The following is a 13,412-nucleotide window of genomic DNA, read 5'->3' as shown; positions in this document are numbered from 1 at the left end:
GTCTTGGAAGCCACACAGGTTTCCATCATCTGACATCCTCAGGTGGAATCCTGGTTCCCAGATTTTGTTTCTAATAACCCCTTAGGGGTGATACCTGTTCGGGTTTTTTAGGCCATCCCCCATGCCTACGCGAAGTGTTTAGCCACCTGAATCACCTGGAGGATCAGAATACAGCTGTATCACCTCGCAAGATTCTCCCTAACCCACTTCCCAGGTCTCAGAGGAACAAGTTTCAACCGCACCCTGTGCAGCGGCTCTCTGGCCCAGGCGTAAAAACAGAGCCGGCCGGCGGCTCTGCTCCCCTCACTAACTGGGTGGCCAAGGAGGCCAGTGACAAGCCCAGAAGGTCACACCACAAACCCCGCCGCCTCCTGCCTCCCGCACGAGCCCTGCCAGGTGCTTACCCACTTCTAATCAACAGGGAAGAGCTCAATCACGGGTCTCAGCTCCCGGCGCGGAACGAAATCCAGCGCACGGCATCTTGGGAAATGTAGTCCCCGCTACCTCCCAGGGTCCCCGGGTCTACTCACGAGACCCCCCGCCCCGCCAAGAGGGATTTCTCTGCCTGGGCCCGATGAAGCCGGCGATGCCATCCCAGTGTGGAGGCGGGGCCGTGCCCTTCTCAGGACTCGGGGTGCTCTCCTGGGTCTGAGGAAAGAGATGGAACTACAATTCCCAGGCTGCTCTGCGCCGAGCCGGGAGCCGCCAGCCTCGCTTTGCGTGACCGCGGCAGGTTGGTCCTGGAGCAGATGAGCGCAGAATATTTAGGCGAAAGCGCGAGGCGGGAGGGGAGCGCGGGGCAGGAGGAGTATCTCGGCCCAGAAAATTATGCATGCGTTAGGGAAGCTCTGAGAGAATGGCTGTGGAAGGTAAGGGACGCTTGGGCATTTTAAGCCCCCTCTTAACCCGCGCACCCCGATACACACATCCCCGATGAAGCTTGGGGAAGCTTGGGGAGGAGAGGAAAGTGGGTGGTGGCAAGCGGGCCCTTTCCTCTTACACCTCTTGGCACTCACCTGAGCCACGGAGAGCCAGTAGGTGCTTTATTCAGTTACTTTGGAAAGACAGGTAGATGCGCAGCACTCTCGGGTTGGAGGCGAAGAGTGTCCCTAATGCGAAATGATGTGCTGGATATGGGGGAAAAGCCTGAGAGAGCGCTTGGAGGTCTCAGCCCCGAGGTGCCCTTTTCGCTGCCGCATCCCGCCAGGGCCGGCTCGGTGACCTCGAGGTTGAGGATGCTCACTTTGGCCTCCACACATGGGAGAGGACCCTCGCCAGGTGCGTCATCGGGAAGCATGGACTGCTGTTGGGTCGAGGGCCCCTCGTCGTGTGTACGCAGCAGCGATAGCAGCAGATGTACCCAGAGGGTGGAGGTGTCCCGACACCTGTCTCTTTATACAACCCTCCCGAGGTTAGCAAAGTTTATAGAAACGAAATGGAATCAGCCAGGAATAAGGACAGCCAGCCTCTTACATTGGGGTGAATCCTTTTCTTTGAAGCCCACCTTCTGCTTTCCTCCTATAATTTTGGCCTTTGGCTTTGCAGTTTGGGCTCTATGATGTTGCCACCTTTGAGCTGCCTGGTTGAAAGCAGGGACAGGCGGTTTGTGTGGGATCCCAAGTTTTCATTTCAGATGCTCTCACCTTGGAAGACTGGCTTTCTTGTTGAGGGTAGTTTCTGGGGGAAAAATATGTGGGCCAGACGTGTTTGTGATGTCAAACGAGCAGTCACACTGTGCCTGAATGATAAATTGAAATGATCATGGGACTAAAGGGGAGTGTAAGTTCATTTACAGAATTATGGCTTCTGAGTGTGGCTCAGGTCAGAGGGGAAGTTGGTGTTGGAAAAAGAGGGCATGCCTGCCAGCTGCAGCAGACTCCTTGCCAAGGGGAAGTGAGCCTGTTCCTTGGAGGCTGAAAGCAAGAAGGAGCCACAAGGGTTTGCTGGCGTCCCCCTCCCCTACCCACCCCAGGTGAGAGCAACTGAACTAATCTGACTCTTGCTCTCTTTGTAATTACTTAACAACTTGAAGTGGCAATAACCCAGCTCTTGTGGTCAGCACCCATTAACTCAAGAAACTGTCTCAGGTTCAGAGATCCCAAGCTGGGCACTTCTATCCACCTATCTACCTACCTTTACTGTTCTTATATATTTGGCTTTTAAGTTTATACATATATATATATATAAATCTATATACACCTATATAAATCTCATATATATGGCTTTGAAAAAAACAAATAACCAGAGTTTTCTGTGCAAATGTAATAATAGGGTGAGAATCTGGCTTTTTGCATTGTTACAGTTGATGGTAACTGAGACAAGACTTTAGATGAAAAAAAACACAAGATAAAGTTCATTCTGAGCTTGAGGCTAAGGGCAAGTTGTTGACCTACTGGCACCTCTCTACCTCACCCCTCAGATGACATTATCTCTTCTCTTCCTCAGTCTTCTGTGTCCTCAAGTGAAGGGCACTCCCACTGGGTGCCAGTCCATGATGTACTTAAAAGCAATTTCCTGCTCGCTGGAAGAAGTAGAATTAGTCATATATCTTGTCTGATGGGTTATTATACCAGCGAAGCCAGACCTTACGAAAACAAAGGCTTTGAAAGGAAGTATGCCTGGACTGTGGAGAGCTTATTTTATTTTCTATTGACTTGTTTGGTTAAAGTGCCTGTCTAGTAAACAGGAGATCCTGAGTTTGAATCACAATGAGGCCTCAACGTGAAGAATAAAGGGAATATTTTAAACTTTGACTGCAAATATTCCTATCTCTGGTCTTTACAAAGGCAGCTTTCTTGGTTTGAACTTGGCCCTTCCTAGCTACTCTCGTTTGGTCTTTCAAGGCTCAGGGAAAACTTCAGCTCCTCTGGGAACCTGTCTCAACCCTCCCTTCCCTCTGCCTTCTGAGTGCTCTGCCCAGTCTGTGGGAGGTGCCTCCTGCATTGTCTCCTCAGCACCTGTGCTTATATTTTTTTTTTTTTTTTTTTTGCGGTTCGTGGGCCTCTCACTGGTGTGGCCTCTCCCGTTGCGGAGCACAGGCTCCGGACGCACAGGCTCAGCGGCCATGGCTCACGGGCCCAGCCGCTCCACAGAATGTGGGATCTTCCCGGACCGGGGCACGAGCCCGTGTCCCCTGCATCGGCAGGCGGACTCTCAACCACTGCGCCACCAGGGAAGCCCCTGTGCTTACATTTAACACTTGCCGTACTTCATGTCTCTCACTAGACTCTAAGACTACAGCCCCTGGGGAGTGGGGACCATGTACTCTTTGAATTTATACTCCCAGGCAATAGTACGCTACCTGACCCATGACTGGTACTCAATAAATGCCCATGAAATGCATGGGAAATAAATCCATGGAGCTTTTGTAACTGACTCCATACGGGTGCATGGGGCTTTCTTAGGAGCCCAAATGCCATAAAATAAGGAACTTTTGAGAGGTTTGAAGGCAGTGGCTCTCACCTGAGGAGGGACATTGTCCTCCTAGGGCATGTTTGAGATATGCAGGGGCTGGTATTGATAGTTTATGCCCATGGGCCAAGGATGTCCTAAGTGTCCTATAGTGCATGGCTGTCTCATACAAAATTCCCAACCCAAAACCAAGGAACAACCAGTTTCCCCAAGCTCACTGAGAAACACTGATTTAGAGAATAAGGAATATTGCCAGAGGAAATGGAATAGGACATATAATACATGTTGCTTAACATCTGAGGTTTAGTTTCTGCATCTGGAAAACATGGGCACACTACTGTTGAGGTCCCACTAAAGTTGTGAAGATTAAATAAAGGAAAGGGCTTATTAAGAGTGGCTAGGACATGGATTCTCAGTAAATATTACTTGCACTCCCTCCCATACTTCTCCTATAAAAAAAAAGCGGTACTGTTTGGAACCTGTTTTGTATCCTGAACTTTCACTTACTCATGCCAGTCTTTGTAATTAGTAGCAAATTAGAAGTTTTTTTTGTTTTGTTTTTCTTACAATGTGTAACCTGTTTTCTTAAGTAAGCTTGAACTTGTAAAAGTATTAAGAGCAAGTAGGGGGCTCATTCATTTTGCTAAACTTGTAGCTTGGAGTTATTTTATGGCTACCCTGGGTTAGGCTTTCTTTGAATTAATTACAGCATCCTATGTCTACTCCCTAATCTGGTTGTGACCCAAGCCTTACATTTATGGGCAGCTTAAAGCTGTGCTTTCCAGCCTCAGACCACGTTATGGTCTGCATTCCGATTGGGATTGTATTGGCATCCATTGTCTTAAAAAAAGATTATAAGAAATTACTGCAAATAGCTGGAGAACTAGGACCTCTAGAAAGGAGGTAGCCTGTAGAAACCGAGAGTAATCCCTTCTCCGTGGACAGATTGCGTAGACAGTTGTCTTCATTGAGGCACTGTTTTCTAATATTAATGGGTTGAAGGGAGAGGAAAAAAGTGGATTCATCAGGCATAGTACCATATTCACCTCTGTGGATTCATCAGGCATAGTACCGTATTCACCTCTGTATTCCAAGATTGGTGTCTGGCACTTATTTGGACCTCAGTAATTGTTTCATGAGTGAAGTATAAATGCCCCAGAGCAAGAGAAGGCTTTTCCTATTCCTGGGCCACATTTCATCTCCTCCTTGCTTCATCCTCAGCTGTATAAGAAAATGGAGTGGATAAATTTTGTATGTAGTGTTTCTATTCCAGATCTAATAGAATAATAGCTCCTCTTCCATGGCAGAAAGACGAGTCCCAATATTCACCACCCTCCAGAAAGATTTCCAGTTGTAGGCTATGTGCTCTGAATGACTTTGGGCTAAGGCATCCACATTTTACATCCAAAGTGAACAAACTGACTCATCAGATGGCCTCTGATTAGTCATTCAGTGCTCAGTTTCTATAGTTTTTCTCCTGTAAAAGAGTAACGAAACTTCCCATCACCAAAATATTGTAAGGATAAGTAATCATAGCAGCGGCTGGGGAAAAAAGGGAAAACAAGATACCTCGGAACCTCGTGGCAAAGAGAAGCAGTCGCAAATGATGACTTTGTACCCTGCTGGCATTCGGAACTGAGTCACAATGACAGAGGGGGATAAAGACATCATCTTGATTACAAGGGTGCAGGGGTTATTCTTCCTGACTTTGGGCCAGATGGTAAAGTGGGTTTGCTACTACTGCACCCCAGCAGCAAGTTTACCCCTCACAGGACCGCCTGCCTCTGTAACACTGGCAGCCTGGACAGCAGAGAGAAGATGGGCTCCTGCAGCAGGCATCTGGGACCCAGAGGGAGAGGGCCCCCAACTCCGGATGCATTGTTCCCTTTCACAGGCTTTCACGTCACCACTTGTCTTCTCCTCGCCAGAGGAGAGCCCACAGAGGGCGGAGAGGGACCAGCAGTGCCATTCTCTTGGATTGCCCCTGTGACACGGGAAGTAAGGAGGACGGTGGCTCTCCTGGTACTAGCCTGCCTCCAGTTTTTTCTAACTGCGTTTCCATGTTGAGAACAAGGTTTACGTGCAGTTCTGCTTGGTGGTGCTTTCTGAGGGCAGGCACGGTGCCTCACGCCTGGCCCATGGTAGACTCCGTGTGAGGTTTGTTAAACAAACGAATCAGTGAATGAATGGCAGACCGAATGAATGGGTGGGTAGGCTGATGAGTGCATCTGATTTCTGTGGTAGCCCCTATACACGCCCCCCAAGAAGAACTCCCCGCTGCGTTCACTTGCAGAGTGCTTGTAAAAGCAGCGCGACTGTCCACACGCTTCCCTCTCAGCTCCGTGCAGCATCCCGGTGTTAGTGTTCAGCTACCTGCTACTCGATTCTCTTTCATTTCACTTTTCACCAAGGGTCTTTTATTCTTTTTTTCTAATATTTATTTTGTTCTCTAGCCCACGAGATCTGACTGTCCTGCGGCAGCAGCTTGTATCCATCACTCTATTTTAGGACGTGAGAGTGGTGAACATGAAGGCTTCGCTGAAAACTTCCGTCCAGTGACTGTGCGTGAGGGCGAGGTGGGGTCCCAAGCCCTGCTTCTGCACTTGCTGTGGCAGGAGTTCCTGCCACTCCCAGCTCTTCTCCTTGACCTCTAACTGGTTCAGACAGGGCTTCAGTCTAATCCTGCTGTTACCTGGCCACGCCCTTGCACCCACCCTTCTTTCTTGTCTGTCTTGCTGTGCTCTTTGGCCAGAAGGAACTAGGGCTGGTGCTGACAAGGGTGAGGTGGTGTAGAACCTCTGGCGGTGTAGCTGTGATCCGTAATGCTGTGGGACACATCCCAGCAAGGACAGCCTGGGATCTGAAACCTGTGCCTGAACTCTGGGGACTGAGTGTCAGACGTTGTGCGTTTAATGAAGAAAATTGCAAACTCCCTTTCCCTGGCATTCAGGCAGGTTTTGCATTTGCTGTTGATAAGCAGGAGAGTTCCTTGCCTGTGTGCAAGGAACTCTACTAGATTTGGGGGGGCCACTAAGAAGGAAGCTTAGCCGTCCCCCGCCTCCACTTGGCTGGAGACAGAGATTCAGATTAGGCTGCATGATATAAGTGCTAAATAAAAGTACAAGCAGCATAACGTGGGCGGTCGGAGAACAAATGGAGCGTTTGGGTCTGATCTGGACAGGATGGGATGGCCCGACCAAGGGGATAGCATTTGAGTGAGCTGTTGAGTATAATACTGATGGGTGGGGAATGGGGGAAGGGCGTGGAACAGAGGGCTGTATGTGGAATGTGTGCTACCCCCCCAGGTCCTGGTGTTGTGGTTGTTTAGCCCTCCATGGGCAGGAACATTAATGAGGATGCTCCTCTCACGTCTGGTACGTTCCTTTCCCTGTGGGCTCGATTATCTGCTTGGCCAGACCTCCAAGCACTCCCTGCAGCCCCGCTGGATCTTGCCCATGGTCCTTTTGGAGCTACAAGAGCAAGCAAGGAAAGCTGCTCTCCTGTAAATCAAACTGATTCTTCCCCAGTTTTCTGATGTGGATGTAGCAGCTCAGAGCTGGCTCATGAGAGCAAACTTGGCTATATTTAGTCTGATTTTTCTAACGCGTGGGTGCAAGAAGCTGCTCTTATAGCTCGCCTCCCGAGGGAAGAGCACACAGGGGTGGCATTTGTCAGGTGACAGGGGTGGTCGCCCCACGGCCTTCTTTCTGCAGCCTTTTAACAAGGGCACCTGGGGCTGGGAGGAGCCAGCTGGCAAGTTCAATTCCTTTGCTTCTCAGCTGCCCTTGATACTCTAGAAGGTGTTTGGTGCTGTTCTGTCCAGTAAATACCACGTCTTCAGGGATTGGATGTTTGTGGATTGGCCATAGGTACAGAGTGACCTCAGGCCTGCTGGTGCCCCACCATGGGAGCTGTAGCACACACAGTGCCGTCTGTAAGTATACGAGCTCTGCAGGCAGATTGGGTGTGAACCCCAGCCCTGCCAAGGGCTTGTGCTGTGGGCCTGAGCAGCTCTGAGACTTCTCTGCTCATCTGTCAGATGGGGATATTAGTAGTGATGACCTCGTAGGCGTGTTGAGAGGGTTCAATCAGTATCAGAGCTCTTAGGACCTGGTTTGTTAGTTGCTCAATAAACACTAAGCAAATATTGGACAAGATGATGGTGATGCCGCTGTCTTTCCTTGTCTTCCTGCCACGTTTAAGAAAGCATCTAAGCCATTTTTATGGCCCTGTGGTAGTACAGTGTCTGGTATAATTGTAGTTGCTAAGAAAGGAATGGTATTCATTATGTGATTCCCTGAAGTTATGAGGTAGCAACGAAAAGTAAAAGTGATCATAATATGAGTGTATTTATTCATTAGAGACTCGACACTTAAATAATCTCTCCCCACCAAAAATTTACTTTCCACTTAACACCCACAGTTTGGTAGGCTGGGCTCTCTTAGATGGTCTGATAATTGCCCAGTCATACAATGTGTAGGTAAATTGACTGCAAAGAGAAATTTCAGGCCATGCAAAAGAGGAAAAAAATTCATGGACTCTTATGAAAGTGACATTGGAAAACTGATGGAATCACACAGCTGTGACCCAATTAAGATTTGGCTGAGTTAGGCCAGGTAACCATTAAAGAAGAGAAAATTGACCTAAGACACTGTTTTGGTAGGAACCAAAGAAAAATATTAGACCACCTAAGGATTAGGAGAAGTCTTTAGTGAAAAGTGATGCCCTGAAATATAATACTTTGGGGAAAAAAATGATCTTTATAAATGGGCTGTGAAAAGTCAAACATGAAATGAAAAATGTTTTGTCCTGCTGACATAAATCTTGTTGCAGGAATTATATAACAAACAATTGATTTTTTTTTTTGTTTTTGTTCTAAGAATTAATACACATTTACAACTATAAGTTTGGTTAAATGGGAGATAAACTCCATTTCTCCTTTCAAGATAAAGTATCATTCAGACTGTTTCACTATTAAGTTTTGAAACTTGTTAAGTTTTGAAACTTGAGTCCCTATTTCAAGATTTTTCTCCATGTTCTATATTAGTACTGTAAAAAAGTTTAAAAATCAGATTATTTAGGTATAATTTACATTCAGTAAAATTTACCTTTTGAAGTTCTTTGAGTTTTGGCAAATGTATACGATGTATTCAGTCTTGTAACCACCAAGACAATCAAGTTCAGTTCCTACAGCCCAAAAAGTTTTCTTGTGCCCTTTAGTTACCCTTTACTCTATTCACAACCCCTGACACACACTGCACTGAATTGTCTTTATACTTTTGCCTTTTCCAGAAGGTTATACAAATGATATCATGTACTATGTTGTCATCTGAGTCTGAGTTCTTTCATTTAGTGAAATGCATTTGGGAGTCATCCATGTTGTTGCATGTATCAATCATTCAGTCCTTTTAATTGGTGGGTAGTATTCCATTGGATGGATGTACCACAGTTTATTCACCAGTCATACATTTGGATTGTTTCCAGTTTGGGGTAATAATGAAGAAATCACTATCAACAGTTGCATGCAGGTTTTTGTGTGAACATACTTATTTCTCTTGTATAAATAGCTAGGAGTGGAATTTTGGAGTCATAGTGTGTTTTAACGTATAAGAAACTGTCAAACTTTTCTAAAGTTACTGTGTCTCACACGTATTTTCCTCAATTTGGATTTTTTTTCTACTAATCCTCTGCTGATAATGAGGACCTCACAAGAATACGAGAACGGGGACTAAGTATGCAATTGGATGGGATTAGAGGAAACAGTTTTCCAGAAGTGGGTTCCTTGAGCTATATTACAGAAGAGCACGCAAGTATAGCAATGGCAAATACACACCCTGGTTTCCAGGTTAGTCCAGACTTCAAGGATGGATATAGCCTAGAAATACCACTGGTGTTGCATCCAAAAGAAAGATGTTTAAATTCCCTTTTATAATGCACAGTAACAGGAATTTGCCATCAAGTTCTGGATATTGATTTTTTTTTTTTTGGTTATTGTGGCAAAACAGGTAAGGAAAGCAGCCTGGATGAGGGAGGGCTTACCTTTGGAGGAAATTTGGGTAAGAACATGAAGACAAAAAAGGGAAGACCATGTTTGAGAGGCCACGGAAAGTGAGTTTAACTGGAGCAGGAAACACTTAACCTGTCCCTGGAGGGAATTGGTCTCGCCCACCAAGGGGCGTGGTCACAGGAGCCAAGGACTCCATTTTATGAAGCCTAAGAAAAGGTTCGTTGACCCAGTCTCTAGAGTGATTTAAATGTTGAGTATGGCAGCGGCCAGGCTTGTTTTGCAGCTGTGTGTGATTCTGATTGAGAGTTGGGTCAGGAGCTCTCCCTTCATACATTGCAGGTAAACCAGGCACTGCTCCCAAAGACCACATTTTGCTCAGCCACAAATTGGGTAGAGGGCCTGATAACAGAATTGCTTCCAAATGCAAAACATGGTCTTGGAGGTATAATTTGGGTATGGACACATTAGGATTTCCCACTGGTCTCTGGGACCGTGGGATGGGATATTTGAATTTCGGATAGCTACAGAATTCTTATGATACATGGTTGCCTTAACCCTACGCTACCCTGTTTGAGGTTGTAAAATACCAATATAGGGTTTTCGTGTTTTTTGATGAAAAGGTGCCTGTGCATTACATGGAGGTGAAAATATAATACTAACCAGGCTTCAGTAGATGTACTTTGCACTTGATTTTGTCTGGAGTTTGGTGTTAAGGGTCATCTAGGAAATTTAGGTAGGTATAGCACTGACTTACTGTAGGTTGGAAATAGAATGTCCTTCATTTTACATTCACAGGTATTTATCGAGCATCTAACATATGCCAGTCTCTAGCAGGGTTTGATTTATAGTCCTATAATACCGTGGATAAGCTTAGGAAAAGCAGGTGTTCTGAAGACAGATCTGCTTACGTAGTGTTTCCTTTAAGATTCCTCTGGGGCACTTGGATGATATTTTTTAATAAGTCAGAAATGGGGCCTTGAATATAACACATGGCCTGAGTCTTTTTTTTTTTTTTTTTTTTTTTTGGCGGTACGCGGGCCTCTCACTGCTGTGGCCTCTCCTGTTGCAGAGCACAGGCTCTGGACGTGCAGGCCCAGTGGCCATGGCTCACGGGCCCAGCCGTTCCGCGGCATGTGGGATCTTCCCGGACCGGGGCACGAACCCTTGTCCCCTGCATTGGCAGGTGGACTCTCAACCACTGCGCCACCAGGGAAGCCCCTGAGTCATTCTTAATAAGCATATTTGGAGATGCTGGTATGCAGACAGGATTCTTAATCTAAGATCACAAGAGGGGACTGAAGGTCTCATGGGATCCTTGACCCCCTTAAACTATATGCACAATATATATATGGACATTATGTGTATTTTTCATGGCAAAGGGGACAGGGGCTTTTATTCTTTTCTCCAGGGACTAAGGATGAGCATCATGATCTCCATGAGAACATCCATTTGACTTTTTTATTCTGATAAATCTCTAGTGCCTACAACTATGTCTGGCACATAGCACACAACTATTTGTTGAGTAAACAAGAGAACTAGTATCTTTTTGTTACTACTGACTACTCTGAGCTAGCCACTTGATGGCCATTCTCCACACATTAGTTTTCATAATGCAGTGGGATAGGTGGTTTTTCCCAGCCAATAGCTGAGAGACTTTAGGTCCAGAGAAGATAAGTATTGATAATTTTTCCAAGGCTGCACAGCTAATTCCTGGTAGGACAGGGCTTTGTTGCCAACTTTGCCGTATTCTAGAGTCCATGCTTTTTCACCGTCCTGTGTTGCTTTCTGGTTTTGTATTAATTTGGTAGTTTGGTTCTGGTTTAGTAGCTGTCTATCGGGAACATTAGTAATTGAAGGGGGGAAAAGAAACCAGTGTAATAAACAAAACATTGCTTATTTGGGCTCTACAATAGGGAAAACTATTCCAGGTTTTTAGATCAAATCCCTGAGAAGGCATTTATCTTGATCTTGGCTCTCTACACTTTAGCTTCCCTCTTTGTAAGGAGCCGGAGGTCTTTGGGGTTTTGCTGTGGCTGTTGTTTTCCCATGAGACTTTCCACATTCACTTATGTGCCCAGCACAAATTAGTGTGCATTTCTATTTTATTTGAATAACAAATATTCATCGTGCACTTGTGACAAGCTCAGCTCTGTGAACAGGATCCACCGAGTGATATAAAAGAATGTAAGGCCACGAACCTTCCCCTCATGGGGCTTACAGTTGCTTCACATTCAAGGCTCAGGTTGCGAAAACGTAAAAACGGTATGGACATGGGCAGAGAGGGCAGTGTAGAGGGCCCTGCTCTCAATCAGGGGAGCCACCATGCCCACAGCAATGGCCCTCCCACTGCCCTGAACTCCCCATGAGAAGTTCTTATAGGTTTTTTTTTTTTTTTTAAACATTTAACTGCTATGGAAAGTTTGATCACAGCCTGGAGAAACTGAAAAAACAAGGAAGCTGAAGTGATGATAAGGTAACGGAAAAGAAAGGAACAGAAGAGCAGATGTGAGAAATATTTCATAGGGGAGAAAACATAGGATTTGAGATCGTGTAGTTATAGGGTGTGGCAACCACGTAATTGCTCCCAACCCTTCAGGGGTGCTCCACTGCCAATAAAGTCTAGCTCAAACTCTAAAGCAGTCAGGGACCTTCCCAGAGTGCCACAGCCTTCCTGCTCCAGGCTGATCTCCCACCCCTTTTCCCTTAGGAAACTTCCCTAATATTTAAGGGGCCCAGCGATCAGCTGTCTGCTGGCTCACAGGACACCTTGAATCCCTCCCATGTGGTTTATGCTGGTCTTCCTACCTCAAAGGCCTTTCTTCCACATGTTCACATGTTGTCCTTCTCACATCCTTCTATATACATATCTAAGGCAGGAGAATAGGTGGGCGAGAGAGGGAGATCTCCTGTGAGAAGAGCGTGACCACCAGGCACCTGCAGTGTTAAGGGATGGGATGAGGAAGAAGAGGCTGAAGGAGGTGGGAAGAAGCAGCCAGTGGAGGTAGGGGAACCATTTCAGAGTGGAGCATCTCAGCATCACCTGATGCACTAAGACGTGTGCTGGGAAGTGCCCAGGGGGTTGGCATTCGGATGAAATGGGAAGGCAAATCCACATCAAGGGTGTCAAGGAAGCAACTCTTGATGCAAATGTATAGAAATGGAAAGAAAATGTATGGAGGGGGAAAGAAGGGAGAAATAGTTATGGCAAGGAGAGATCAAGGTCAAAGGAACTGTAAATGTGGTGATAAACTGGAAGAATGAAGACAAGGGGTCTAACCTAGATGGGAAGCAGTTCAAAGAAAGCCTTTATTTTTTAAGCTATGAAATATTTGAGAGTGTTTCTAGACTGTGTGTACATTGACCCAGTAGAGAGGGAGATTTTGAAGATACAAAGGATAAAAGAGATAACTGTTAGAGCGAGGGCCATCTGGAGTTTAGATGTATTATCTCTTGGAGAAGGTGTTCTTTCTGGAAAGGGTGGGTGATACAGATAAGAGTGTTGTAACTTTAAAATAAAAACATGACTATTAAAAAATTAATACCTAGAACAGTGCCTATCACATAGTATAACTACTTATCATATATTAACTCATTAAACTTCACATGAATCCTGTGAGGTAGGTGCCATTATCATCCCTATTTACAAATAACAAAACGGGCACAGAGATGTTAACTCACTCAACTAGTACATGGTAAAGCTGGAATTTGATTAAAACCAAAAGATGTTCATCCAGTTTCCTAGTTAGGGCACTTTGGGGAAGACTGGATGAAGACATTATCATCTTCAGAATTTTCTTTAAAAGTGAGACTCTTAAACAGTCACCTACTAATATACTGTTATGTCAGTTATATTGATAAAAATTTTTAAAGGATAATCTATAAGAACATGTGGGTCACTGACAATTTCTTGTATGTGAGTTTATTTTGTAATAACTAACTCCAGGTAGGACAGGGATGAAATCAGAGGACTCCTAATTCTCAAATGTTGGGAGGG

At 45.7% G+C, this 13,412-nt stretch overlaps 1 protein-coding gene across 4 annotated transcripts in view; it reads left to right on the top strand.

Annotated features, from left to right (window-relative positions):
- Positions 1-718: 718 nt before the first annotated feature.
- The window catches only part of SAMD12 (sterile alpha motif domain containing 12), a 410,733-nt gene continuing 398,039 nt past the window's right edge, over positions 719-13,412 (top strand). Inside the window, exon 1 of one of the 4 annotated variants that reach the window (XM_027092573.1) lies at positions 719-869. In XM_027092573.1, coding sequence (XP_026948374.1) covers positions 857-869 — 13 coding nt within the window. In that variant the 5' untranslated portion in view covers positions 719-856. The other 3 variants (XM_027092570.1, XM_027092572.1, XM_027092569.1) reach the window with 3 other exon arrangements.

This window comes from Aethalodelphis obliquidens, unplaced genomic scaffold (genome assembly GCF_003676395.1).
Source record: "Aethalodelphis obliquidens isolate GAN/ISIS:26980383/991018 unplaced genomic scaffold, ASM367639v1 scaffold79, whole genome shotgun sequence".
Lineage (NCBI taxonomy): Eukaryota > Metazoa > Chordata > Mammalia > Artiodactyla > Delphinidae > Aethalodelphis > Aethalodelphis obliquidens.
The sequence above is the reverse complement of the archived record's forward strand: the minus strand, read 5'-3'. Positions and strand labels throughout refer to the sequence as shown.